The sequence below is a fragment of the Jaculus jaculus genome, chromosome 3, assembly GCF_020740685.1.
Source record: "Jaculus jaculus isolate mJacJac1 chromosome 3, mJacJac1.mat.Y.cur, whole genome shotgun sequence".
Lineage (NCBI taxonomy): Eukaryota > Metazoa > Chordata > Mammalia > Rodentia > Dipodidae > Jaculus > Jaculus jaculus.
In genome coordinates, this window is record NC_059104.1 from 166007798 (window position 1) to 166035466 (window position 27669).

The following is a 27669-nucleotide window of genomic DNA, read 5'->3' on the forward strand; positions in this document are numbered from 1 at the left end:
TTTTCTATAAGCAACTGGGACTGCTCTGTCAATTTATCAACTGCTTGTGGCAATCTGGACCCAACTCTTAAATTCCTTATCTGTAAAGAAAGATAGAACATATGATTTCTAAGTTTCCTTTCAATGTGAGATTCTGTGATACTATGATTTGAAGATAATGAAAAGGTTATGCCAGATACTTGTTTTCACCTTTAAATCATATGACTTTATGGCTTGATAGAAAAGTTACGTTGCATGTGTATTTTATATAGTTCCCTTTGCACTCTGCCCTTGGGAAGCCTAGTTTGAGTTTGTTACCATAGCAACCCTACTTTCTTAAAGTTTCTTTCTTTCTTTTTTTTTTTTTTTTGAGGTAGGGTCTCACTCTAGCTCAGGCTGACCTGGAGTTCACTATGTAGTCTCAGGGTGGCCTCGAACTCACGGCGATCCTCCTACCTCTGCCTCCCGAGTGCTGGGATTAAAGGCGTGCGCCACCACGCCCGGCCTCGAGCCACTTTCTTGATCTGTTCCTATTCTCACGACAGTGAGTCCTTGACTGGTTTGCCTTTCCAGTGCCTCTAGCACACCTACCACACCGAAGCTTTGGCAGCACGTTTCGTAGAGGAACATGCACAAGCAAGCACACAGAAGACAAACGGGGTGACGGTGGTTAGAGGTCTAGATTGCTTTGGGGACTGGATAATGTTCCAGGGATACCCTAAGGAACCGATAGAAAAACTAGGGTCAGAGAAATCCTGACCACTCTCACTTTCTCTATCACAGTATGTTTTTCAGGGATAGTTTATTGTCCCTCAAAGACTGTTTGTCTGCCGGATAGCCAGGCTGGCATGCTTAATCAAGCTCTGCTTATGTCCTTAGACAAATTACTAAATCTCTCTGTGCTTTATTTTCTTGTTTATAAAACAAGCCTCAGACCCAATGTCCTCACTCGTTGGGAATTAGAGATGGCTGCGGTACGCTGCCTAGCACAGTAACGAGAGAAGCACCGACACTTATTTATGCTCATATTTTAAAGACATGTATTTTCCAAAGTTGATTTTTTTTTCCTGACACTCAGGAAATGAAATTAACTCAACAATGTAATAAATAGAAAATGACCCAGGAAGGGTCCTTTGGTAAAGGTTTGTAAGTAGTTTCACTGTTTTCTTCCATGTTTGTTATCATAGAAAGTGGAGATTAAAATGGTACAATTTCTATACAACTAAAAGTGTACTTAACTCTTAAGGCAAGCAAGTTTTTATTCAGAAACCACTTATACTATAATAAAGACAAGCTATACAAAAACTTTTACAGCACAATGTATAAGATCATTATTCAATTCTTCACTCAAGAAAAGAAAACAAGCATTGGGCTGGAGAGATGGCTTAGTGGTTAAGCGCTTGCCTGTGAAGCCTAAGGACCCCGGTTCGAGGCTCAGTTCCCCAGGTCCCACGTTAGCCAGATGCACAAGGGGGCGCACGCGTCTGGAGTTCGTTTGCAGAGGCTGGAAGCCCTGGCGCGCCCATTCTCTCTCTCTCCCTCTATCTGTCTTTCTCTCTGTGTCTGTAGCTCTCAAATAAATAAATAAAAATTAAAAAAAAAAAAAAAAGAAAGAAAACAAGCAGCTGGGGTGGAGGCACATGCCTTTAATACCAGTACTCCGGGAGGCTGAGGTAGGAGGATTGCTATGAGTTCGAGGCACCCTGACATTACATAATGAATTCCAGGTCAGTCTGGACTAGATGCTGCCTCATAAAACCAACAACCAAAAACAAAAAACAAAAACCCTATAATTTAAGCAAAATTAATATCCTATTTAAATTGGCTTCAGGGTTTGACATCATAACTGTTAATATACAACATTATAACTTCTATGAAAACTAAATTCTCCATTAATAACATATAATTTAGAATTTATAATTTTATATCCTAGTAACATAACTAGGTTAGTTATATTAATTCACTACGAGGCAAATTATGAATTAAAACATATCAAGCAAATGAATTTTAAATGAAAATACTTACATGCAGTACACAAATATGCAGCAGCTGTAAATCATTGGAAGTTCATCCAGTAGCTACAGGAAACAAGACAGGAAACAGGATTGAGTATGGTGCAGCTACCATTATGCAAGTAACAATAAAACCTCAGAATGATCAAGAGTGACATTCCTGAGGCCGGGGGCACACCTCAGTGGTAGAGTACATGCCTAGCACTCACAAGGCCTGGATTCAATTTCTACCAGCTCAAAAAGGAAAAAATAAGATAGCTGGCAATGGCGGCATACGCCTTTAATCCCAGCAGTCAGGAGGCAGAAGCAGGAGGATCGCTGTGAGTTCAAGGCCACCCTGAGACTCCATAGTGAATTCCAGGTCAGCTTGGGCTAGAGTGAGACCCTACCTCAAAAACCAAAAAAAAAAAAAGATAATTATTTTTAATTTCTTTTACGAATTATTTTATCTTCATTTTAATTAATTCTTTTATATATTTATCTTCATCTAAATTACTGTGACTACTGTTTTGTTTTGTTTTTTTTCTTCGAGGTAGGGTCTCGCTTTAGCCCAAGCTGACCTGGAATTCACTATGTAGTCTCAGGGTGGCTTTGAACTCACGGCGATCCTCCTACCTCTGCCTCCCAAGTGCTGGTATTAAAGGCGTGCGCCACCACACCAAGCTACCACTGCTGTACTTGATCAGTGTTATCTATCCATCCCACCTCGTGCATACACGAGCACCATATGCCATGGTCGCTTTTCCTGGCGGACAGTCTTGTGATCAGAGAATCCAGGCACAGGAACTGCTGCTTAAAGGAAGACAGCAGCACAGGAGTGGGCACACATTGCAGGTTTGAGAAATACTTAGGAGTAAGATAAACAGATATGTTGGTTTCATAGAAAAGTGAGGAAGAAATTACAAAAAGACCCTCAAGTTCTTTCCTAAGCAATGCAGTGAACAGTAGTAGTTTAGTGAGACTGTGAAGACAGAAAATTATAAGAACAACATTCAATATTTTGAGTTTGAAGTAACCATGACATAGACAGACAATACAAATCTGCAGCTCAGAAGAAAGGTCTAAACTCTAGAAATCGATGGCCTACTTGTTTAAAAGGATTAAATTAAACCTAACATATATTAAAAGAACACTCATTTTATTTTTATTAGTTTTTTTAGTTTAGTTTTTAGTTAGCATAAGGAATGCATTTCATTATACATGTTCCTACATGTCGGTCTTCACTTTGCTCATTAGTCTATCCCCATCAGCCTCTCGACATCCCTCCCATCGGGCTCTTCCTCCTCCCAGTGCCCCTTCGCCTCTCAAGGACATTCACTTTAAATTCTAATATCAATACAAAAGTCATTTCAAACCCATACACAACAAAGATTTGGCTAGTGAAACATCAGGGCTCGGCTGTGGTGGCATCAATCTATGAAGATGGGATTGGGGATGGTAAAATATCTGCCTCGCATATCATCTGCAAGGTCTGGGTTATTCCCACCACCTACAAACAAGCAAAATCCCAGGGTGCGACTGCAGCAGACTAAGCAAGATCACAAAACTAACAGTTCATTTATTAGTCTAAACTACTGGTAGTAGTAAAAGGTTTTAAAATGGACTGGAGAGATGGATTAGCGGTTAAGTGCTTGCCTGTGAAGCCTGAGGACCCCGGTTCGAGGCTCGATTCCCCAGGACCCACGTTAGCCAGATGCACAAGGGGGCGCACACATCTGGAATTCATCTGCAGTGGCTGGAGGCCCTGGCGCGCCCATTCTCTCTCTCTCTCTCTCTCTGCCTCTTTCTCTATCTGTTGCTCTCAAGTAAATAAATAAAAATAAACCAAGAAAAATTAAAAAAAAAAGGGTTTAAAATGCCACTTGGAGAATGAGGACTGTATTTTATATACTGCATCTCCAATACTAGAAAACATCACTCAAAGAATGAAAATAGCTTTGTTTGTAGGAAAAGTAGAACTAAAAATATGATGAGTGGATGAGCAGGAACACCAGTTAGAAAGCTGTTACAGGAATCAGGGCTGGGGATACTGGCGGCTATCACACATTATTAAGGCAGTGGTGATGGAGATAGCTACAGGGAGATGGATACAAGACATTAAGTGGAATCAAGAGATTTTAGTGTTGGGGCAAAGGTGATAAAACTACATTATGTACATGTATAAAACTGTCAAAAGAGGTTTTAGTGTTGTAGAAATGGGAAATTTAAAGTGAATTTTGACACCCCCCCAAGTGTTTTTCTTAGGCTTCGAGTGCCTGCAATTTACTGAAGGCAGGAACAAATAAGAATGGTGGTATTTCTAATTGGAACACCTGACATTTATATTATAAAGTCAGAGACAGCTTACCTTATCATCTCACGTTTAATCTATTTTTGAATTACAAATAAATTTGTACATTAACAAGCTTCTTCTCTGAGCATTTTTAGGATAAATAAGTTATTTTTATTTATGAGTACTACATAAGTAGTCTTTTAAAATATTTAATTAATTAATTTATTTGAGAGAGTGCAAGAAAGAGAAAAGGAAGGAGGGAGGGAGGGAGAGAGAGAGAGAGAGAGAGAGAGAGAGAGAGAATGGACACATTAGGGCCTCTAGCCACTACAAACTCCAAATGCATGCGTTACCTTGTGTGTCTGGCTTTACGTGGTTAATGGGGAATCAAACCTGGGTCCTCTGGCTTTGCCAGTAAGAGTCTTAACCACTAAACCAACTCACCAGCCCTGAATATGCTTTTCTTTTTCCTTCTTTTTTTTTTTAGGCCAGCCCAACAGACTGGCCTCCCTTTTTTATGAGAGACTGAGCGAGCGCGAAAGAGAATTGGCATGTCAGAGCTTTTAACCACTGCAATAAAAATCTAGACGTGAGCAACCTGTGTGCCTGTGCGACCTTGCACGTTTGCATGGCCTTGTGCGTCTGGCTTACGTGGTACCTACAGAGTCAAACATGTGCCTTAGGTTTGCAGGCAAGGGCCTTAACTGCTAAGCCATCTCTCCAGCCCTTGAATATTCCTTTGTACTAGCACTTTTTAAATATCAGACATAGTGTATGCTTAGTACTAGTACTTGGAATAAGAAGAAAATATAAAGAAAAACAGTAACTTATCTTTAATTTCATCCTTGCCAGCATTATCAATCACATATATAACAGTTACTGAGAACAGAAAAGAATTAAATGGTTAAATGTGAAGAAATGGAAAGGAACTAAAGGAGAAGTTTTCTTAAAACCTCTTCCAGATGCACAAGGGGGCGCAAGTGTCTGGAGTTCGTTTGCAGTGGCTAGAGGCCCAGGCACACCCATTTTTTTCCTACCTGCCTCCTTCTCTCTTTCATAAATAGTCTTTCGTAGCAAGGTATAATCCTAAACTAGTGTCAGAACCTTTGGGTCTTAAGTTTCTATGTAACTTTCTAGTCAATTCACTTCTACTCTCTAGACCGTTTTTCTCATTTATAAAATTTGTAGACTGGGTTAAATTTCAGATCTCTTCTAACACTGAAACTCTATGATGTTAAATTATTCTTTGAAAGCAAAGCGAAAATATCAGGGAGACATAATGGCACCCATGTATGTGTTGAGTTATTTAAGATTTTTCCACAAGCAGTAGTTGGCTACTCAATTCAGGCACAGAATAAACAGATAAATGATTCTTTACTTGAGAACCTTAATATATGAACATATATCAAATCGATCATATTCTCATCAGGAAATCCTCTATATCCCTTCTCTCCCACATTCCACCAAGGCCCTTCCTCAGTGGGGTTATAAGTAATCACCGTGGGTTCATGAATGCACCAGACAAGTCTTGGTGGGGCAATGCCTGTGGCTCTCACAGTCTTCCTGTGGTCATACAGGGAAGCTTCCACTGACTGTTCTTTGGCTAAAAGAAGCTCAGCCCATCAAAAAGTGTTCTAAATGAAGCCAGGCGTGGTGCTGCACGCCTCTAAACCCAGCATTCGGGAGGCAGAGGTGCAGGAGGATCACTGTGAGTTCAAGGCCTGAGACTACAAAATGAATTCCAGGTCAGCCTGGGTAGGGTGAGACGCTATCTCAAAACACCAAAAAGAAAATAAAAGTGTTCTAAATGTCTGTGTTTATCGCCTTTGATCCATACTGCCCTCACTCTTAACTGGAGAATCTGATTTTCACAGATGCAGTGAATATCAGGGAGACCCAAGAACCATTAGAATGACAAGGAAGGAAAAAAAAAAAAGCCAACTGCTTAGCAAGAAATGAGCCACGTCTATCAAATCTACCAGGGCTCAGAAAACATTACAGAGGAAGTGGCAGATTAAATAGGAGAACTGCTCTCAAGCCTTCTTCTGAGAACCTCCTCCAGGGAGACAGCAGCGGACACTGAAGAGACTCAAAACTCACCAAAGAGAAAATTAGAGGCCGCCAAGAGCTCAACACTAAAGGAGATAAATGACTTTAAAAAAAAATTTGTTCATTTTTACTTATTTATTTGAGAGTGACAGACACAGAGAAAAAGGCAAAGAGAGAGAGAGACACAGAGAGAGAGAGACAAAGAGAGAGAGAGAATGGGCACACCAGGGCCTCCAGCCACTGCTAATGAACTCCAGACATGTGTGCCCCCTTGCGCATCTGGCTAACGTGGGTCCTGGGGAATCGAGCCTCAAACTGGGGTCCTTAGACTTCACAGGCAAGTGTTTAACCGCTAAGCCATCTCTCCAGCCCAGATAAATGATTTTTATCTGGGTTAAATTTTGCTCAGAAAACAAAGGTCAAAGGCTTTAATAATATTTGTGAGGGCAGATGAATTTACAATGTTAAAATGTAGATTTCAAACTGCGTAAAAAGAGAAGAAATGATGTGTATGTACTTTCTTACAGACTTTCCCTTTTGTTTACAGAATTGGGGTTACAACTACAGAATGTTTTTATGTCATCCCTTCCTCATATCAACAGTCTTCTAGATATTATTTTGTTTATTTTTATTTTTTTATTTATTTGAGAGTGACAGACAGAGAGAGAAAGGGGGGGGGAGAGAATGGGCGCACCAGGGCCTCCAGCCACTGCAAACGAACTCCAGATACATGCACCCCCTTGTGCATCTGGCTAACATGGGTCCTGGGGAATCGAGCCTTGAACCAGGGTCCTTAGGCTTCACAGGCAAGCACTTAACCGCTAAGCCATCTCTCTAGCCCCTAGATATTATTTTGTAATTTTATTTGTACTTGTGTGTATATGCATGTCAAGGTCTTTTGCTACTGCAAATGGAATGCCCAGTGCATGTGCCACTTTGTCTAGATTTACCCAGGTGGTTGAGGAATTAATCCAAGGCCAGAAGACTTTGCAAGCAAGTGCCTTTAACCTCTGAACCATCTCCCCAGGCCCCTAAATATTTAATAGTTATAGTATATTTGAACATGTAGCTATATCAGAGTGTATTTAACAACCTCCCTACTGATAACACTTAGATCATCAAACACTTTCATAGAGATGAAAAGTCTTCTATCATGTGAAACACTGGTAACCCTAATTACTTCCTTAAGAAGCAGTCTTAGGAATATAATGAATGGGTATTAAAGTTTGTCTATAAAATGGCCCCAATGTGTCATGAACTAAAGGCTTGTTTCCTATCTGATGCACTATTGAGAAGAGACTGGAATATAAAAGTGCTAATCTCATCAATGGATTGATGAGATCACGCTGAATGGCCTATTACGAGGTGGGCCTGGTTAGAGGAAGTAGGTCACTAGATGATTGTTATTGAAGAGGATATTGGGTTTCCTTTTCTTTTGCTCTGCTTCTTAGCGATCATAAGGGGAGCAGGTTTCCTCTCTTGTAAGATTCCTCACTGTAGTGCCAGGATCAAGGGGACCAAGAGACCAAAGCCTGAAACCTCCCCCTCTCTTATGTCAGGCTACTTTAATATTGTCACAGAAAAGCTAATACCAAGAATAACTAAAACAAATTTTTTAAAAAATATTTTATATTTATTTATTTATATGACAGAGAGAGAGAGAGAGAGAGAGAGAGAGAGAGAGAGGGAGAGAATGGGCGTGCCAGGGCTTCTAGCCACTGGAAACGAACTCCAGACACATGCACCCCCTTGTGCAGCTGGCTAATGGGGGTCCTAAGGAATTGAACCTGGGTCCTTTGGCTTTGCAGGCAAATGCCTTAACTGCTAAGCCATCCCTCCAGCTTTAATACAAAAAAAATTTTTTTTTTTTTTTTGGTTTTTCAAGATAGGGTCTCACTCTAGCTCAGGCTGACCTGGAATTCACTCTGTAGTCTCAGGGTGGCCTCAAACTCACTGTGATCCTTCTACCTCTGCCTCCCGAGTGCTGGGATTAAAGGCATGCGCCACCACACCTGGCTCCTAAAACAAGTTTTTAAAAGAGCATAGACTCACACTTTCTGATTTCCAAATTACTAAGTATCACTGACTTACATTTTTCTGTATTCCATTATCATATAGCCTTAATTACTGTAAATTTTTAGTAAGTTTTTTAATTGTTTGTTTATTTATTTTATTTATTTAAGAGCAACAGAGAGAGAAAGAGGCAGACAGAGAGAGAGAGAGAGAAAAAATGGGCGCTCCAGGGCCTCCAGCCACTGCAAACGAACTCCAGATGCGTGCGCCCCCTTGTGCATCTGACTAATGTGGGTTCTGGGGAATCAAGCCTCGAACCGGGGTCCTTAGGCTTCACAGGCAAGTGCTTAACCGCTAAACCACCTCTCCAGCCCTTAGTAAGTTTTTTTTAAGCCTCTGGGGATTGGTTGTGTGTATATGTGTGTGCATAGTTTAGGATTTTCTGTGTATGAGCTCATATTATTTTCATTACAGATAGCTTTACTTAACAATTGGATGCCTTTTGATTTGTCCCATCACTGATGAATTTGTTACATTAGGGTGCTATCTGCTGGCATCTCCCCTGTGGTTGTTATTTTACCCTTTAGAATTATTTGGTGGAGAAGTACTTAGAAATTATGCAAATATATTATTTGGTATCAAGCTTTTACTCATTTGTTTATAATTATGTACTGAGGTGGTCTGATTCAGGTGTCCCTCAAAAACTTAGGTGTTCTGAACGCTAGGTTCCCAGCTGATGGAGATTTGCGAACTAACACCTCCTGGAGGGGGTGTATTGTTGGGGGGGGGGCTTAAGGTTGTTATAGCCAGTGTCCCCTTGCCAGTGTTTGGCATACTCTCCTGTTCCTATTGTCCACCTCATGTGGGACAGGAGGTGATGTCCACCCTCTGCTCATGCCATCGTTTTCCCCTGCCACTGTGGAGCTTCCCCTTGAGCCTGTAAGCAAAAATAAACCTCTTTTTTTTCCAGCAAGCTGCTCTTGGTTGGGTGATTTCTACCAGCAACGTGAACCTGACTGCAACATGTACTGTTTCTTTTAATATATAATTATTTTAGAACATGCTTATGCATTCTCCTTTTATACAATGAGTTATAACTGTTATTATCAGTATGTATTTTGGTGTTCAGCATGTCTCAAATTTGGCCAGTTGAAACCTGTTTGATTTCAATCTCCTTCTATCATATTTCTATTTTTCTTTCCTTTTTGTTGTTTGTTTTTTCGAGGTAGGGTCTCCCTCTAGCCCAGGCTGACCTAGGATTCACTATGTAGTCTCAGGGTGGCCTTGAACTCATGCAATCCTCCTACCTCTGCCTCCAGAGTGCTGGGATTAAAGGTGTGCTCCACCACACCTGGCCTTTCTATCATTTTTTGAGCATTTTCCATTCTTTCTTGGCATAGAGAGATGTTACAGGGGCTGGGGAGATGGCTCAGTCAGCAAGTGCTTGCTTCATAAGTTTGAGAACCTGAGTTCAGATCTCCAGCATCCAATTACATGCCAAGCACCGTGGTATATGCCCGTAATCACAGCACCGGGAGGTGAGGACAGGTGGACACCTGGGCAAACTGGCTAGCTGGACTTGCCATACTGAATGTGCTCTGGGCTCCGTGAGAAAACTTGTCTCAGTAAATTGGGTGGAGAACGATAGGAAGAGATACCCAACATCCACCTCTGGTCTCCACATGCACACATACATACATGCATACACACATATTCATGTGTCCACACACATATGAGCATGCATACGCATCCACAAAAGTGTTCCAAGTTCATATTTTTATTCTTTTCCTTTTTCTGCCTTAGTACTTGGAATCAGCCCTGGTTTTTGGAAAAGGAGACCTGGATGTATTCTTTGACTTGTAGGTTCTCTTATGCCAGGTCTTCTCACAGTTTGAGAATGTGTGTATATAAAACCATTTCCAGGCTGGAGAGATGGCTTAGCAGTTAAGGCACTTGCCTGCAAAGCCAAGGGACCTCAGTTCAATTCCCCAGAACCCATGTTAGCCAGATTGCACAAGGGGACGCACGCGTCTGGAGTTTGTTTGCATTGGCTGGAGACCCTGGCATGCCTATTCTCTCTCTCTCTGCCTCTTATTCTCTCTCTCAAATAAATAAATAAAATAAAGTTTTTAAAAAAACCATTTCCATGCATACATATAAATATATGAAACACATATCACATATACTTTTACATTTAATTTTTATGTCTGCATGTATTGAAAACATGAATTTTATACTAAAGTCTTGAATTTCAAGTCATCTCTAGAATTCACTGCAGTTTTTATCTTTTTCATGTCTGTAACTGTTTTCTAACAGTGAAAAACCCACTATCTCTGATATGTTTATTTGGTTAATGTCCCCATTCATAACGAGGATTCATTGCTATTACCTCTCCTTCTCCCAAGCAATGCTCTCCTCATTACATCCTGTGCTAAGCTACTGCTGAGCCCCTACTTAGACGGTCTCTTTTACTCCACTCTGCTCCCATACACTGCTGACACCATCACCCTTCCAGGGACAGCCCAGTGTAAAGTTGTCCACACTGCACATCATGATCCTTGTCCCACTAAGATTCCAACCATGTACCAAATGATCTCCCCAACTTGTATGGACACCTTCCTTCTTCAGCACTGAGCTTCTCCTTACCCCACTCAGGTTCTGACAGCCTAGTCTGGGACAGAACCTCCTTCCCCTATTTATTTATTTATTTTAATTATTTATTTGAGAGCGACAGACACAGAGAGAAAGACAGATAGAGGGAGAGAGAGAGAATGGGCGCACCAGGGCCTCCAGCCTCTGCAAACGAACTCCAGACGCGTGCGCCCCTTTGTGCATCTGGCTAACATGGGACCTGGGGAACCGAGCCTCGAACCGGGGTCCTTAGGCTTCATAGGCAAGCGCTTAACCGCTAAGCCATCTCTCCAGCCCTCCTTCCCCTATTTAAAGGCTTTTGATAATGTTGACACAATGTCCTCCAGAAAGGTCATGTCTTTCCCACTTTGTTGAAGGAAAGAGGTAATTATTTTTGGGGCTAAAAATTCATGATTCAAAGTCAAGAAAACTGAATAGGGGTTACATGTTAGTCAAATCAATGTCGTCTTTAGTTACACTATTGGAATGAATGAGACTGTCCACTATGCCAAGAAGACTGCTAATACTGCAATTTATAAAACTGAGTAGAAACTAAAAATTGTTTTGAGGTTTTAGTAAGTACATGGTGGTTGGCACAACTGTTAAAAACAACCTATTTTTCAATAAGATAATGTGTAAAGCTGTACTTCCAGGGTTACTAATTAGCTCCTGTTCAGTTCAGCCATTCTGATGGTTGGTACCCTTTCCATCACTGAATATCATTGCTGTCATTTCTTCTAACTCTTTGCCTGTTCCACTTTTACAACTATTATTAGATACACCACACACTGTAATAACATCCTGCTTCTCCTTACATCATAATGCAAATCTAGTGTATCATTTCATTCTTTTTAAAAAATATTTTATTTATTTATTTGAGAGAGAGACAGAGAAAAGTAGACAGAGAGAGAGAGGATGGGCGCACTACGGCCTTCAGTCACCACAAACAAACGCCAAATGCACGCGCCACCTTGTACATCTGGTCCTGGGAATCAAACCTGGGTCCTTCGGCTTTAAGCACAAGTGCCTTAACTGCTAAGCCATCTCTCCAGCTCCATTTCGTTCTTTTAACACCTAAAAAGCTGCAACTAATCCTTTCAGGCTTTATTCCAATGTCTAGCATTGACAGATTTTCCATGCCCCACTTGCAGCCATAGATAATTATATTCTTAATATTCTTTAAAAGTATTTTTTTCATATTCCATTACTATTTATAAACCTATTTCCCAGCCAAAAAAAAATGTGATAATAAGTGCATTCTATGCTTAATTAGAACTAGGCCAGGCTTTTCCATTTATGTATTCTCCAAGTCAATTAAGCACAACATGCAGGACACACATCACACCTTTTTAAAAACATAAATGAGAGGCTGGAGGGATAACTTAGTGGTTTAGGCGTCTACCTGCAAAGCTAAAGGGCCATGGTTTGATTCCCCAAGACCCATGTTAGTCAGATGCACAAGGGGGCGCACGCATCTGGAGTTTGTTTGCAGTGGCTGGAGGGCCTGGCACACCCATTCTCTCTCTCCCTCTTTCTCTGTCAAATAAATAAATAAGATAAATATAAATGAGTATCAGACACAGTTCTAAAAATACATTTAACATAATGACTAATTCAAAGACTGCTACATAGTGAGAGATCCTTAAAAATACCTGTTCCAATATGGTAACAAGTACCAACTCCAATGCGACTATATCAGTACTTGAAATAAGCCTAATCGAAACTGAAATATGCCGGGCATGGTGGCGCACACCTTTAATCCCAGCACTCGGGAGGCAGAGGTAGGAGGATTGCCGTGAGTTCGAGGCCACCCTGAGATGACAGAGTTAATTCCAGGTCAGCCTGGACCAGAGTGAGACCCTACCTCGAAAAAAAAAAAAAACTGAAATATACTGTAAGCATAAAATATATACCATATTTCAGAATGTGAAATACTCTGATTATAGGTTGAAGTAATACTTTACATATACTGGTTTAGACAGTCTTTTTAAAATTAATTTTAAAATACTTTATTTATTTATTCGAGAAAGAGAGATATATAGAGAACATGGGTGCACCAGGGCCTGCAGCCACCGTGAACAAACTCCTGTGTGCCACCTTGGTGCATCTGGCTTATGTGGGTACAGGAGAACTGAATCTGAGTCCTTTGTCTTTGCTGGCAAATGCCTTAACCAATAAGCCATCTCTCTGGCCTTAAAATTAATTTTACCCATTTCTTTCTACTCTTTTCAATGCAGATGTTAGAAAATTTCAAATTACAAATGTTGCTCAGATTTCACTTTTATTGGGCAGCGCTGTTCTCGAAATTTCTGGATTAGTGAAGGTCAACCAAGAGATTCAAAGCTTGAGGACCAGACATGGCTGCTAAAACGGGATGGGAAATGCATGCCATTGACATGGGAAATACTACACACACCTAAGCATATACTGTTGTGATGAGCTGCTTATGATTTTTTTGGATGTCTTCATGTGATTACTCTTCTTTTATTTTTATTATTTATTTATTTATTTGAGAGTGATAGACAGAGAGAGAGAGAGAGAGAGAGAGAGAGAGAGAGAATGGGTGCGCCAGGGCTTCCTGCCACTGCAAACGAACTCCAGATGCGTGCGCCCCCTTGTGCATCTGGCTAATGTGGGTCCTGGGGAATTGAGCCTTGAACCGGGGTCCTTAGGCTTCACAGGCAAGCGCCTAACTGCTAAGCCATCTCTCCAGACCGTGATTACTCTTTAATGGTGGAGAACTCCAGAGTAAGCCAAAAAACTCTAATGCTTGAGCTTTTTTCTGTACGCACAGTTCATCTGTTTGCTGCTTTACGTGGTCAATGTGGAGCCTTTGATCTGAAGTGAAAACTACTCCAGATATTGCAAGTCCCTCCTTTTACCATCTTTTAGTCACACATTTTTTTTCTCAAATCTGAAGTGTCTCTAGATTTACAGATATAAGCACTTAATGAGTTTTGTCGTGACGTACCTGCATTTCATATTTCAGAGTCATGTGGAAGCACCAGGATCCCATTCCTACCACTGAAATCAAACAAACAAAAACAATTAGCATGAATTTGGGGGCAGAAGGGTCAGAGTAACTTGAGAAGATAAGAAGATACTTCAAAAACATTGAGTTTTGGGCTGGAGAGGTGGCTTAGCGGTTAAGCGCTTGCCTGTGAAGCCTAAGGACCCGGTTCGAAGCTCGATTCCCCAGGACCCACGTTAGCCAGATGCACAAGGGGGCGCACACGTCTGGAGTTCGTTTACAGAGGCTGGAAGCCCTGGTGTGCCCATTCTCTCTCTCTCTCTGTCACTTTCAAATAAATAAATAAATAAAATGAACAAAAAAAAACCATTGAGTTTTAAGGAAAACAAAGATGATAAAATCCTATGGCAAGAGATAGCTGACGGAGAGTCAGCTCTGTAACTGAACTTGTGGTGGAGAAGAAAAGATGCACAGTGTAAATGCGCTGCTCTTGTTACTATTACAGTCATATGGCATAAAAGACTGACCTGGTCTGGAGACAGAAGTCAGTGGGTAAAGTGCTTGCTGAATGAGCCAGACTGCGCACATGTTCAAATCCCCAGAACCAACTGAACGTAGAGAACCACTGCACTATTATGTGGGATCCTAGCACCCCAAAGGGGAAGAGAAAAGGGAGACAGGAGAACCATGGGAAACTTTCAGGCCAGTGAGCCTAGCAAATGAAGTGAGCACTAAACTGAGAAAGGCTGCCTCAAGCAAGGCGGAAGGAGGGGACCAACACCCAAGCTTGCCCTCTGATCCACATGCACGCCATGTCCCGCGCAGGCCCGCACTCACACTCATGCACATGCAACCCCCCAAAGTCTGATTTGGGCGCTAACCCCAATCTATACCTCTATTTAATGAAATCCTATGCAACTTCTACAGTCATTATTTTCAGCTTTTTCACTTTTGAAATCCTTTTAACCATAGAGAATTATTAAGATTACTAGCATGCTCTCCAATATATGCTCTACTTGAATAAATTTTCATATATATTTATATATAACTTTTTCTGAACTATGTATCACTGTTGAATACATTATATCCTTTCACCCCCTAAAACTCTAGTGTGTGGGCTCAAGATATGGCTCGGTGGTTAAGGGACTTGCCTGTAGTGCTTAATGACCTGGGTTTGATTTCTCAGTACCTACATAAAGCCAGTTGCACAAAGTGGTACATGCATCTAGAGTTTGTTTGCAGAGTCTGGAGGGCCTGGAGCACCCATTCACTCCCTCTCTTTGGAAATATATATATATATGTATGTATGTATGTATACACACACACACACACACACACATGTATGTGTGTATATATATATATATTTTTAAACACTAGTGTATTCCAGATTCATTTGTGTTACTTTTTTTTAAACTATTTTTTTGTTTATCTTTATTTATTTACTTAAGAGCGACAGACAGAGAGAGAGCGAGAGACAGAGAGAGAGAGGGAGAGAGAATGGGCACACCAGGGCCTCCAGCCACTGCAAACGAACTCCAGATGCGTGCAACCCCTTGTACATCTGGCTAACGTGGGTCCTAGGGAATCGAGCCTTGAACCGAGATCCTTAGGCTTCACAGGCAAGCACTTAACTGCTAAGCCATCTCTCTAGCCCTTAAGTGTTACTTCTGAAGTCAAATCCTCCTCTGAGGCCCTCTCTAGAATGGGGGCTGGGAGGAGGGAGAAGATGGTATTAACACATGATACATCCATACAAAATATGTTCTTAATAAAAAACATCCTCCTCTGCTTCCTTTCTAGTTAAGTCTACCACATACATGGCTAGGCAAGTAGTCATTAGGCTTTGGTATACTAATTTTTTTTTTTTTTTTTTACTGCACAGCTTAATAACTGCTGGTTCAGTACAGAAACTCCTGATTCAGGGGTCCCTAGAATCTGCATCTTAAGGGTCTGTTAGAGATCCTGATGCACATCAAGATCCAACTATCTCTATTACATTCTAAGGTCCCTACAGGAGCAACGTTTTGCTCATCTGAGCACTCTAAATGTGAAACGTGCCTCAAAGCTCCCGTGTTTAAACAATTATTTTCTAGCTGGTAGTGGTGTCTTTGGGAGGTTATGGTACCTTTGTGACATGGGGTTTGGTTGGCAGATAAAGGCCATGAGGGATGGCTCTTGTCTGGTCTAGTTGCTTCCTGGTTGGCCAAGATGTGAATAGCTGCTCTCAACTCAGGCTCCGCACAGCAAGGCCTGAAGTCTCTGAAACGGTGGGCCAGAATAAATCCCACCCCACCACCCACCAATTGCTTCTGTCAGGTGTTTTGTCAGCATGACCAAGAAAAAAAAGCAATACAAACCTACCTAGTGCTTTTCTTTTTTTCAGTATTTCAAGGGTTGGAGAGATGGTTTAGCAGTTAAGGCATTTGCCTAAAGACCCAGGTTCAGTTCCCCCCAGTGCCCACATAAGCCAAATGTACATGGTGGCGCATGCATCTGGAGTTTGTTTGCAGTGGCTGGAGGTCATGATGCACCCATTCTCTCACTCTATCTGCTTTTCTCTCTCAAATAAGTGAATAACTTAAAAAAATTAAATATTTTAAAATATTTATTTGTGTGCATGCATGTGGTGTGTAGGTTTACCAAAGTCTCTTGCTGCTGCAAAGAAATAACTGTCCAGCTTATGTGAGTAACTAAGGAGTTGAACCCAGGCCAGCAGGCTTTGCAAGCAAGAGCTTTTAACAGTTGAGCCATCTCCCCGGCCTCCTAAGTGCTTTTAAAAGCTTGCATCTGAGCTAGAGAAATGGCTTAGCAGTTAGGTGTTTGCCTGTGAAGCCTAAGGACCCCGGTTTGAGGCTCTATTCCCCAGGACCCACGTTGTCCAGATGCACAAGGGGGCGCACGCATCTGGAGTTTGTTTGCAGTGGCTGGAGACCCTGGCGTGCCCACTCTCTCTTTTTCTCTCTCTGCCTCTCTCTCTGTCTGTCGCTCTCAAATAAATAAATAAAAATAAACAAAACAATTTTTAAAAAAGCTGGCATCTAATAGCACTGGTGTCAGACATGGTATTTATATACTCTATGCTATCTCAAAGTCATTATTATTCCCTTGTTTTTGGTTTTTTTCAAGATAGGGTCTCACTCTAGCCCAGGCTGGCCTGGAATTCACTATGTAGTCTTTTTTTTTTTTCCGAGGTAGGGTCTCACTCTAGCCCATGCTGACCTGGAATTCACTATTGAGTCTCAGGGTGGCCTCAAACTCACTCTGCTTCCCGAGTGCTGGGATTAAAGGCGTGCTCCACCACACCCGGCTATTCCCATTTTTATATAGGAAGAAAGCAACACTCAGAAAGGTTAACAATTAGCCACAGGCACATAGCTAGTAAATGGTAGAACCAAGATTAGAAATAAAGTCCATCTGGCCCTGAAGCTTTTTTCTGTGTTACACCTATCCTTGGAAGCAAAAGACTTGGTAAGGGTGTGTGTATGGGTATCTGAAAAAATCAAACAAAACTGAAACTGTAATCTATAGTCTCCATGCCACTTGAAAGATAAGAAGTTCAAATGCGGGGGGGGGGGGGAATCTTTAAACAAAAGTAAAAATATAAAGATGCAGTTTCTAGAGATCATAAAGAGTGAACGTGGAAGTCCAGAAATAATGAGCATGAAACTATGGTTTTGTGTCCAAGATCTAGGAAAACTGACAAAAGAAGCCAGTGCAGGTGCTGCTTTGCAAAGGTAAACATGAGACTGGACAAGGATGCCTGACACTGGTCTTCTAATGGGAACCAGATGGAAAAACTCAGCCGTATCTCCGCATTTCCATGAGAAATCAAAGACAAGGTAAGGAGGCATCTGGGTCACTTCCTCTCAGTGACTAACTCAAGTGCTCTCCAGACATATTAAATACTGGAAAGAAAGTGAGACAAAGTATAAACAGTATTATGAGCCTCTTGTTCTATTTGCCAAGCATGGTGGCACACACCCACACTCCCAGCACCAGGTGAGTAGGGGAAGAGAGATCGGGGGTTTGAAATCAGCCCAAGCTTCATAGCAAAAGTGTCTCAAAACAGAAAACAAAAAAGTCCACCAAAACCAAAACATAGAACATGCCAACTGTACTCAGATATTTAGAGCTACGGGAAGAGCAAAGAATAAAAACTTTGTGTTTAACTTATGTGTGTGTGTGTGTGTGTGTGTGTGTGTGTGAGAGAGAGAGAGAGAGAGAGAGAGAAAGAAAGAAAGAAAGAAAGAAAGAAAGAAAGAAAGAAAGAAAGAAAGAAAGAAAGAATATATAAGAATGAACAGGCACTGCCAGGGCCTCCTGCCAATGCAAACAAACTCTGGAAGCATGTGCCGCTTTGTGCATCTGGAAGAATAAAATCTTTTCTATAAAGATCAACTTGCAAAAGCAAATGAGCAATAAAAAATTCCACCAAAGCTAGCAATAGCTGCACAACTTATTCCAGTAAAGAATTTTATGAATGCTGTTGCAATGCATTATGCATTTTAAAATGAATTTTTGGACTGGAGAAATGGCTTAGCGGTTTGGGCGCTTGCCTGCAAAGCCAAAGGATCCTGGTTTGATTCTCCAGGACCCACATAAGCCAGATGCACAAGGGGGCGCATGCATCTGGAGTTTGTTTACAGTGGCTGGAGGCCCTGGCACGCCCATTCTCTCTCTCTCTCTCCCTCCCTCCTTCTTTCTCTCTCTCTCAAATAAATAAATAAAATATATTTACCAAATAACAATAAATAATAAAATGGATTTTTAAAGTTTTACGAAGAAGAAGTAATACATGTTTAAGAAAAGAGGTATGTTTAACCTGACTTAAACATTGTGTCCTGAAGCCAGTATGGTCTATAATCGCAGCCCTTGGAAACTGGAAGTAGGAAGACAGAGAGTTCAGCCTGAGCTACAGAAGACACTGTCATTAAAAAAAATAAAAATAAAAAAGCAGAGGCTGGGAATGTAACTCAGTTAATAGAGTGGCTGGCTGGCATGCACACAGCTCTGGGTTCCAGTCCCAGTGCCATAGGCATGGTGGCACATGCCCATAATCCCAAGACTTGGGAAGTACAGGCAGGAAGAGCAGAAGTTCAAGGTCACTTTCAACTCCAAAATGAGTTGCCTGGGGTACTTGAGACTCTGTCTCCAAAACAAAAGACATTGCAAACATTAAGCTCTAGCTGCATGTATCAACATATCCCGTGTCACCTCATTAATGTGCACACATTTTGTATTTTCACATGTCACAGTTAAAAAATTAATTTATGGTGCACGCCTTTAAGCCCAGCACTCGGGAGGCAGAGGTAGGAGGATCACCACGAGTTCAAGGCCACCCTGAGACTACATAGTGAATTCCAGCTCAGCCTGAGCTAGAGTGAGAGATCCTATCTCAATAAACCCCCCAAAATAATAATTTAATTTGGTGGACACAGTGGTCCTTGTTTGCAGCTTCACCTGCATGGGAGGCTGAGGCAGGGGAATCAATTGAAAGCCGGGGAGTTTGAGGCCAGCCTAGGAAACATGGTGAAACTCTGTCGGAAAAATTACTTAAAATTTAAAAGTAAGTTATAATAGAAAGCTGCATGTAAACATTACAAAGTCAGAGGTGAGATAAAACTCAAGATCATTTGTTAAACATAGAAATCAAGACAAAATTAGAGGCACCAAATTAATTCATTCAAAAGCCACAAGTGCCATGCCATATAATCTCAGCATTCAGGAGGCTGAGGCAGGGGCACTAAGTTATAGACAGCCTGGGCTACATATCAAGACTTGGTTTGTACAAACAAAGCTAGACATACAATTATAAGGCACATATTTAAGACCAAATACATTTTCATTACCTGGGAGGAAACATAAAGACACAGTATGATAACTGCAAGGATACCAAGAGAAAAATCTCCATCCACATCAACACTGAAATTGTCCCTCAACCCCCTTTTAAATTTTGAACCACAGGAGATTTGTTTAAACAAATTCTTATAAGCCAAATGCTCCTCAAAACCTGACCAAAATCTCAACTGATATCTCAAGATTAAAGTGACCGATTATTTGCTGAGATTTTAGATAACGTAGCACTATTGCTGTGTAAGTAAGGAGGTAAACCTGGCTCTCACAATGATATGGGTTCAAGTCCCCATTCTGTTCCATGAGATCCCCTAAGTATATTTAACAGGGGTAGGCCTCCATTTCTCACTTGTAATACATAAAACAACTATTTTTAAAAATCTTTCAGTATGCTCAGACTATGTAATCATGACATAAGTACTTTTTATAAAACTGCCATTGGAATTTTCAGAAGAATTTATTTGTGTGTGTGGTATATGTGTGTGAATATGTGTTTATGCATATACAGATGCACACATCAGAGGTCAGGGTCAGGTGTCTTCCTCAACTGCTCTCCAACTTTTTTGGGGGGAGACAGGATCTCTCATAGAACCTGGCGCTCACCAATTCAATGGCCACAAGCCACAGGGGTCTGCTGTCTCCGTTTCCCCAGCACCGGTCTGATTTTCTGTGAATGCTGAGGAGCCAATCTCAGGTCCTTGTGCTTGCACGGCAGGCGCTTCACCACGTGAGCCATCTTCCCATCCCCACTTTTAGATTTTTACAAAATGAACTTTGGAAAGTTTATGTTTAGTCCAAATAAATTGATATTTAGTCCAACTACTTAGTTGACAGTAAGTCCGTGGTTCTGTGAGAACGCTGGTTGTTCTCATTTTTGTTAAGAATCAGCACTGCCAACGAAAGCCCAAGGCTTTCTTTCCTCTGAGGCCAAGATTCAGTTTACCAGATAATAACTATTAAAGGCAGAGATATGAAATCACACACAGTAGTGCACATCATCAGCGGTTTGACGCAGCACAAGAGCAGGGAACAAGAGAAGAATTGTGGAAGATGAAGCTGGCAAGACAGTCCATTTTAGGACCGAACTGCCAAAAATGCTGTTTTTAAAAACAAGCTCTCTCATTTAAAGAGAAAATGGGGGCTGGAGAGATAGCGCAGTGGGTAAACGTGCTTGCTTGCAAAGCCTGATGGCCTGGGTTCAATTCCCCAGTACCCACGTAAAGCCAGATGCACGGAGTGCTGCGTATGTCTGGAGTTCATTTGCAGCAGCAGGAGGCCCGGGTGAGCCCATTCTTTGTCTGCCTCTTTAAGACTCTCTCTCTCTCTCTCTCAAATAGAACAAAATCTTTTTTAAAGAGAAAATGGAGTCTGGGGAGATGGCCCAGCAGTTAAAAGTGCCAGTTTGCAAAGCCTGTCAAGACTGGGTATAAGTCCTCAGTACCCATGTAAAGCCAGATGCACAAAATGGTACATATCTCTGTACTTTGCTTGGAGCAAGTGGCAAGAGGCCCTGGCATGTCCATTCTTTCTCTCTCAAGTTAATAATTAAAAAAAAAAAAAGTAGGGCTGGAGAGATGGCTTAGTGGTTACGCGCTTGCCTGTGAAGCCTGAGGACCCCGGTTCGAGGCTCGGTTCCCCAGGTCCCACATTAGCCAGATGCACAAGGGGGCGCACGCGTCTGGAGTTCATTTGCAGAGGCTGGAAGCCCTGGCGCGCCCATTCTCTCTCTCTCCCTCTATCTGTCTTTCTCTCTGTGTCTGTCGTTCTCAAATAAATAAATTAAAAAAAAAAAAGTAGAAATGGCTAGACAGCACAGGTGAAATTTAGCAAACTAGTTTTTATTACTGATATATTAAAATGTGTCATGAGGTATCTTAATATTTTGTTTAAAAAATTTCAAGATAGGGCTGGAGAGATGGCTTAGCGGTTAAGCGCTTGCCTGTGAAGCCTAAGGACCCCGGTTCGAGGCTCGGTTCCCCAGGTCCCACGTTAGCCAGATGCACAGGGGGTGCACGTGTCTGGAGTTCGTTTGCAGAGGCTGGAAGCCCTGGCGCGCCCATTCTCTCTCTCTCTCCCTCTATCTGTCTTTCTCTCTGTGTCTAACGCTCTCAAATAAATAAATAAAAAATTTAAAAAAAAAATTTCAAGATAGAGGTAATATGATGGAGAATGGAATTTCAAAGGGGAAAGTGTGGGGGAGAGGGAGGGAACCTCCATGGGATTTTTTTTTTTTTATAATCATGGAAAATGCTAATAAAAATTAAAAAAAGATTTCAAGATAGAATCAAGAGTGGAAAATCTGAGTTATTTAAACAAAAGAAACAACTGTCAAGTGTGAGAAAAAAGACGGCACTGACTGAAGGATTTATGAATCACTGACCTCTGCGATGGAGAATTCTTTGGGACCATAAAACAAATTTGAAGATGGCCAGACTCTGGGAGTTATCAAGCCACTTAAGAAGCAGCTCTAATCCCCTCTCAGTGAACGATCAGTGAAGAAAAGAAAAAAGACTCTATCTTCCCATTATTCACTCCCAAAGAAAAGTAGACAGTGGATAGAGACCACCTAAAGTTTGTTTAAACCCTATCCACACTGGCCCCATCCCAGGCTGTCGCAAAGCCTAACTCCTTAAAATCCACGATGCCCACTCAAGGAGGCTACCATTCTCATTTCCCGCGGGAGAAGACTGCCCCTGGTATACTCCAATAAAGTCTGTGCTGTTGAGGTTGGCTCTTCTTTTTTTAAAAAATAGAATTTTTTATATTTCATATTTATCTATTTGAGACAGAAAGAGAGAGAGAATGGGTGCGCCAGGGCCTCCAGCCACTGCAAATAAACTCCAGACACATGCGCCACCTTGTGCATCTGGCTTACAAGCATCCTGGGGAATCGAACCTGGGTTCTTTGACTTTGCAGGCCAATGCCTTAACCGCTAAGCCATCTGTCCAGCCCTCATCTCTCTTTTTTTATATTCCTCTTGTAGCCCTGGTCAATCCCGAATTTCTAACACTGATTAGCCCTTAGTGTATAAAAATTGGAAATTCTTGAGGTAACTAAAAACAAATACAAACACAATTTCTTCTTTTGTTCTTTTGGGTTCAGTTATGCGCAGATTAAAACCCTTGGCTAATATCAAGGTGATATTTTTGGGGCATGATTTTGTCATGATGTCTTGCTTCAAAGAATCTGATTGCTTGTTTAAGATGGCAACTATAAAATTTTTGCTTGCATAAATTATCTAGGGCACACCAAAATACAAGTTAAAGGAATAAACATCCTTCGATGTCCCTGTTCAAAGTGAAGACTAAAACAATCAAAATTTTGGGGGGCGAGGGTGGGGGCTGGAGAGATGGTTTAGCAGTTAATGTGCTTGACTCATGTTCGACTCTTCAAGTCCCGATACAAGCGTACAAGGCTGCACGTGTGCACAAGGGAGCACACGCATCTGGAGTTCAACAGCAGTGGCCGGAGGTCCTGACGTGCCAGTTCTCTCTCCCTCCCTTTCTCTCTCTCTCATAAAAAAGAAACGGCCAGTCCTTTGGGCTTGCTTAAAATAAAACTGTACTGGAATTGGAATATTGAGGTACCACCTGCAACTTCTAATCAGATGTTCATATTGATGGCACATTACTAGGTCTTAAGAGTCTTTCAAGCATAAAATAGAATTTTATTCAGCTGGAACCTCTTAATTCAAATATGATAGCAAACTACCAAAGTTTCTCAAGGTAAAACAAGTGAACACCGATATGCTTAGATACTCATGTGCTGTGACACAATTGATCACATCAGAAACAGTGTACAAAGGTCTGGGAATTAGACTTCCACTAACTATTAGACTTATCAGTTATTTATCTATTTCAGATAACTGCTTCAATTTTCTTGTTACTCTGCCTCAACTGTAAATTACGGGCAATGTTTATCATGAGTAAGGCATGGGCCACTAAGCCTGGTAACACTACCTGGTTTCAAAGCAATATTTTCCCTTGTTTTCTTACTCACACTTAACCTGATTCCTTTGCTTCTTGGGTTTTCATTTCCTTAACATTTTGTCCCTGTGCCTCTGAGCTCTGTCATTTTACTGTAACTGATAACATATGTGTTAAGCAATCTAGGTCCTACTCCCTAAAGTGAAAAGGCTATGAAATTAGAATAATCTGCGGAAATTAAAATACCTTATTCAAATAAGAAAATATAATTATAAAATATATTATAGTACTAGCTAATCAGGAAAGACAAAAAAGCTAGAATTAAGAGGACACGGCAAGAAAAGAAGCCCTTCACCTTAACATGGATGTTAAAACAACAGATGGAGCAGGGGAAATGGTTTGCTAGGTAAAGTGCTGGCCATCAGGCATGAAGATCCTCAGCACCTATACAAAAAAAGATGGCCATTGTGGTAGTTTGAGTGGATGTCCCCCCAAAGATTCAAGAGATCTGTTCAAGCTTGTAACTTGATGTCACTATGGGTGGATCCTAGGGTTTAGCCTGAAGGTGTGGGCCAGCTTCTTCACGGCCCGTCCCCTGGATCTGTTAGCCTCAAATAAATTCCCTTCCTCCCATAACTTCGGAGGGTTATCCCAGCAACAGGGACGGAGCATCTCAGCACTGGTAAGGTGGCGACAACAGACCATCCGCAGCTTGCTGACTAGCTTGGTGAGCTCTGGGTTCAATAAGACTCTGTCTCAAGAAAATAAGGTGACTGATACAGGAAGACATCAACGTCGACCTCTGGCTTACACACATGCATGCATACATGCATGCACATGCACACACATGTGCGCATGCTTACACACACACGTGTGTGAACTGAAATTCCCAGAAAAGTGCTGCGTCTGTTGTACCTACTTACAGCAAGGCTGAATGGATGAATAAAGCTCCCGAGATCACAGAGAGATGGAATGTTGCAAGTCAGAGCCAAATCACCTTGGGCTATCTTTAGCCCCCTTAATAGCCATTATCACTCACCTTTGTGTCTGACCTAATATCCATGGGACCAGCTGATCAGGTGCCACCTTTTTGGAATGTACTCACAGACCACCAGCTTCCACCAACCCAAGGGCTAAGAATGTCATCTGATGACATCTGAGGTCTGTGGGGGAGATTCCCCTGCTAGGACCTGCCTACCTGATAGTCAGCCAATGTGTTTATAAAGTACCATGATTTATGACTTTCTTTTGTTTTGTAACTATAAAACCTTCATGAAATTGTTAACACGTTAGAACATGGAATTTGGAGTAACCTAAATCTGTGTTCCGGGCCGTGGTCACTCATATTTGGCTTCAGAATAACTATCTCTTATCCCCTTTGAGGTGAGAACTATGTCTTTTGCATCGACACATGCATACCACACACATGTTTAAAAAAATGAACTAGGGCTGGAGAGATGGCTTAGCGGTTAAGCGCTTGCCTGTGAAGCCTAAGGACCCCTGTTCGAAGCTTTGTTCCCCAGGACCCACATTAGTCAGGTGCACAAGGGGGCGCATGCATCTGGAGTTAGTTTGCTGTGGCTGCAAGCCCTGGCACATAGATTCTCTCTCTATATATATCTGCCTCTTTCTCTCTCTGTCACTCTCAAATAAGTAAATAAAAATGAACAAAAAATATTTTTAAAAAATGAACTATGCTTACTTAGGGCCAAAATGTTTGTGATCTTTTTAACATCTTAGCACTCATCTCTCATCCCTAAGTCTTAGCAATGCACCTCATGAAAACCAACTTACAATTTTATGTACAAAAGGAAATTCTTTAAAAGAAGTAAACCAGCTCATATATATTTATTTAATTCTTTTTTTTTTTTGTTGTTGTTGTTTTGGTTTTTTGAGGTAGGGTCTCACTCTAGCACAGGCTGACCTTGAATTCACTATGTAGTCTCAGGGTGGCCTCGAACCCTCGGCAATCCTCCTACCTCTGCCTCCCAAGTGCTGGGATTAAAGGCATGTGCCACCACGCCCGGCTCTATATTTATTTAATTCTTAAACTTTAAATTTAGAACTCCGCTTATCTTTAAATCTTGTCGATTACAATCTTTAAGCAATATAACCCACAGACCCTCTAAAGACACCCAAGTGCAGCTCTCTTAAGAAACTCACACCTCTACCTTTGGTGTGAACTGTCCTTTACTTATATGTTTCTCTACTGAAGTACTTAATAAACTGGCTAGTTTTGCTTCACTCCAACTCTTCCTGGAATCCTTTGCTGTGGCAGCCAAGGGTCAATACTTGTCCTGAGTGGAGGTCCCTAAAGGAATCCTTAGGCACTAGCAGCATTGCCGCACAGTCTCCACGACGCTGCTGACATGCGCTTGTATTGCAGTATTATGCTCAGCCAGTAGGAGGATTACTTCATACGCTCTAGATCTTTTCATCTTTATAGAACGGTATCAGTTAGATACAATCTGCTTTTCATGTGATTTATAGGCAGCCAAAGATCAGACAGAGAATATAGCTCTTAAGTAACAAAGAAGGGATTCCAATTCAGGTTGCTCAACCACAGCCTCAGAGACCTTTTCCATACAGCTAATGGACCTAGAAAACTACAGAGATATACCAATAAGGAATTGTCTGTCAGAAAAGATAAGGGAGAAGGTAAAATTTAGAATTTTGTCACAGTTAATGAGATAAGTAACTTAATATACAGGTCTATAATCTGGACATATTTAGGTCTTTTGCACCTTGCTCCTATTGCAGATCTCATACTTCATTGGATTTAATTTCTCCCCGACTCCATCTGGGGAGATTAGGAGCATTTTGTCTTTTTCATGTTTATACCCCGCAAACTCACAAAATAACCAGGACTGGCTGACTGACTGAATGCCCCAAGAAGGAATAGCTAGTCAATTAGATGTCAGGCTCAAAAAAGTAAAACCATTTAGATGCAATGGAACTAAAGAATTCTCTAAAATAGGCAAACTTGAAAGTTTAATTTTCCCTTCTCTCCCTCCAATGTCAGAGAGACTCCCGATTAAACTTCTAGAACTAAATAGCCTCATTGAAAATACTTCTCATACCATACAATTCATTTGTTCGGTAGTTTATATAATACATTAGCAGTGGTTTAACCATCAACACAACCTAGGTTACAACATTTTAATCACCCTAGATAAAAACCGTTAGTGGTTACTCTCCATTTCCCCTTCACATCTTCATATCTTCTCTCTTTGGACTTTTCTTAAGTAGATAATACTGACTTCTTTCACTCGGCATGTTTTCATGGTTCATCCACACTGAAGCATATATCAATATTTCATTCCTTCAATCAGATAATATTCTATTGTATGAATATTTGAGCTGTTTCTACTATGTGGCTATTATGTGTAATAAATAATAATATATGTTTTTGTTTGGACATATGTTCTTACTTCTTCTGTGTATCTAGAAGCGGAATTGCCAGGTCATATGTCAGTGCTGTATTGTTCCCAGTTGCGGCACCATATTACATTCCCACCAGCGATGCCTGATGGTTCCCGTTTCTCCATATGCTAGCCATCATAAATGGTATGACTCAGGTCCTCACCCTTGCAAGACAAGCACCTTATCGACTAAGCCACTCTCCCAGCCCCTGAAATACTACTTTACTAAGATAGGTTAAAAAGTGTTCTTCAAGCTGGGCATGGTGGCGCACGTCTTTAATCCCAGCACTTGGGAGGCAGAGGTAGGAGGATCGCTATGAGTTTGAGGCCACCCTGAGACTCCATAGTGAATTCCAGGTTCAGGGTGGGCTAGAGTGAGACCCTACCTCGAACCCCCCCTCAAAAAAAAGTGTTCCTCATAGGTTGTGGTGCTGTATAAATGAAATAAGATATATTAATATTTTTTTTGCTACACAGCCTGGTATATATTCTATGAAAGATAATTATTTTTGTTCCTTAAAATTCCATTAGTTAATAGCA

The 27669-nt window shown here is 41.3% G+C and overlaps 1 protein-coding gene across 1 annotated transcript in view; it reads right to left on the reverse strand.

Annotated features, from left to right (window-relative positions):
* Positions 1 to 27669, reverse strand: part of Acer3 (alkaline ceramidase 3) — a 112490-nt gene that overhangs the window by 42897 nt on the left and 41924 nt on the right. Inside the window, exons 3-4 of the mRNA XM_045145641.1 lie at positions 13928 to 13980; positions 2005 to 2057 (exon numbers count right to left, since the gene is read on the reverse strand). Coding sequence (XP_045001576.1) covers positions 2005 to 2057; positions 13928 to 13980 — 106 coding nt within the window. The remainder of the gene's footprint in view (positions 1 to 2004; positions 2058 to 13927; positions 13981 to 27669) is intronic.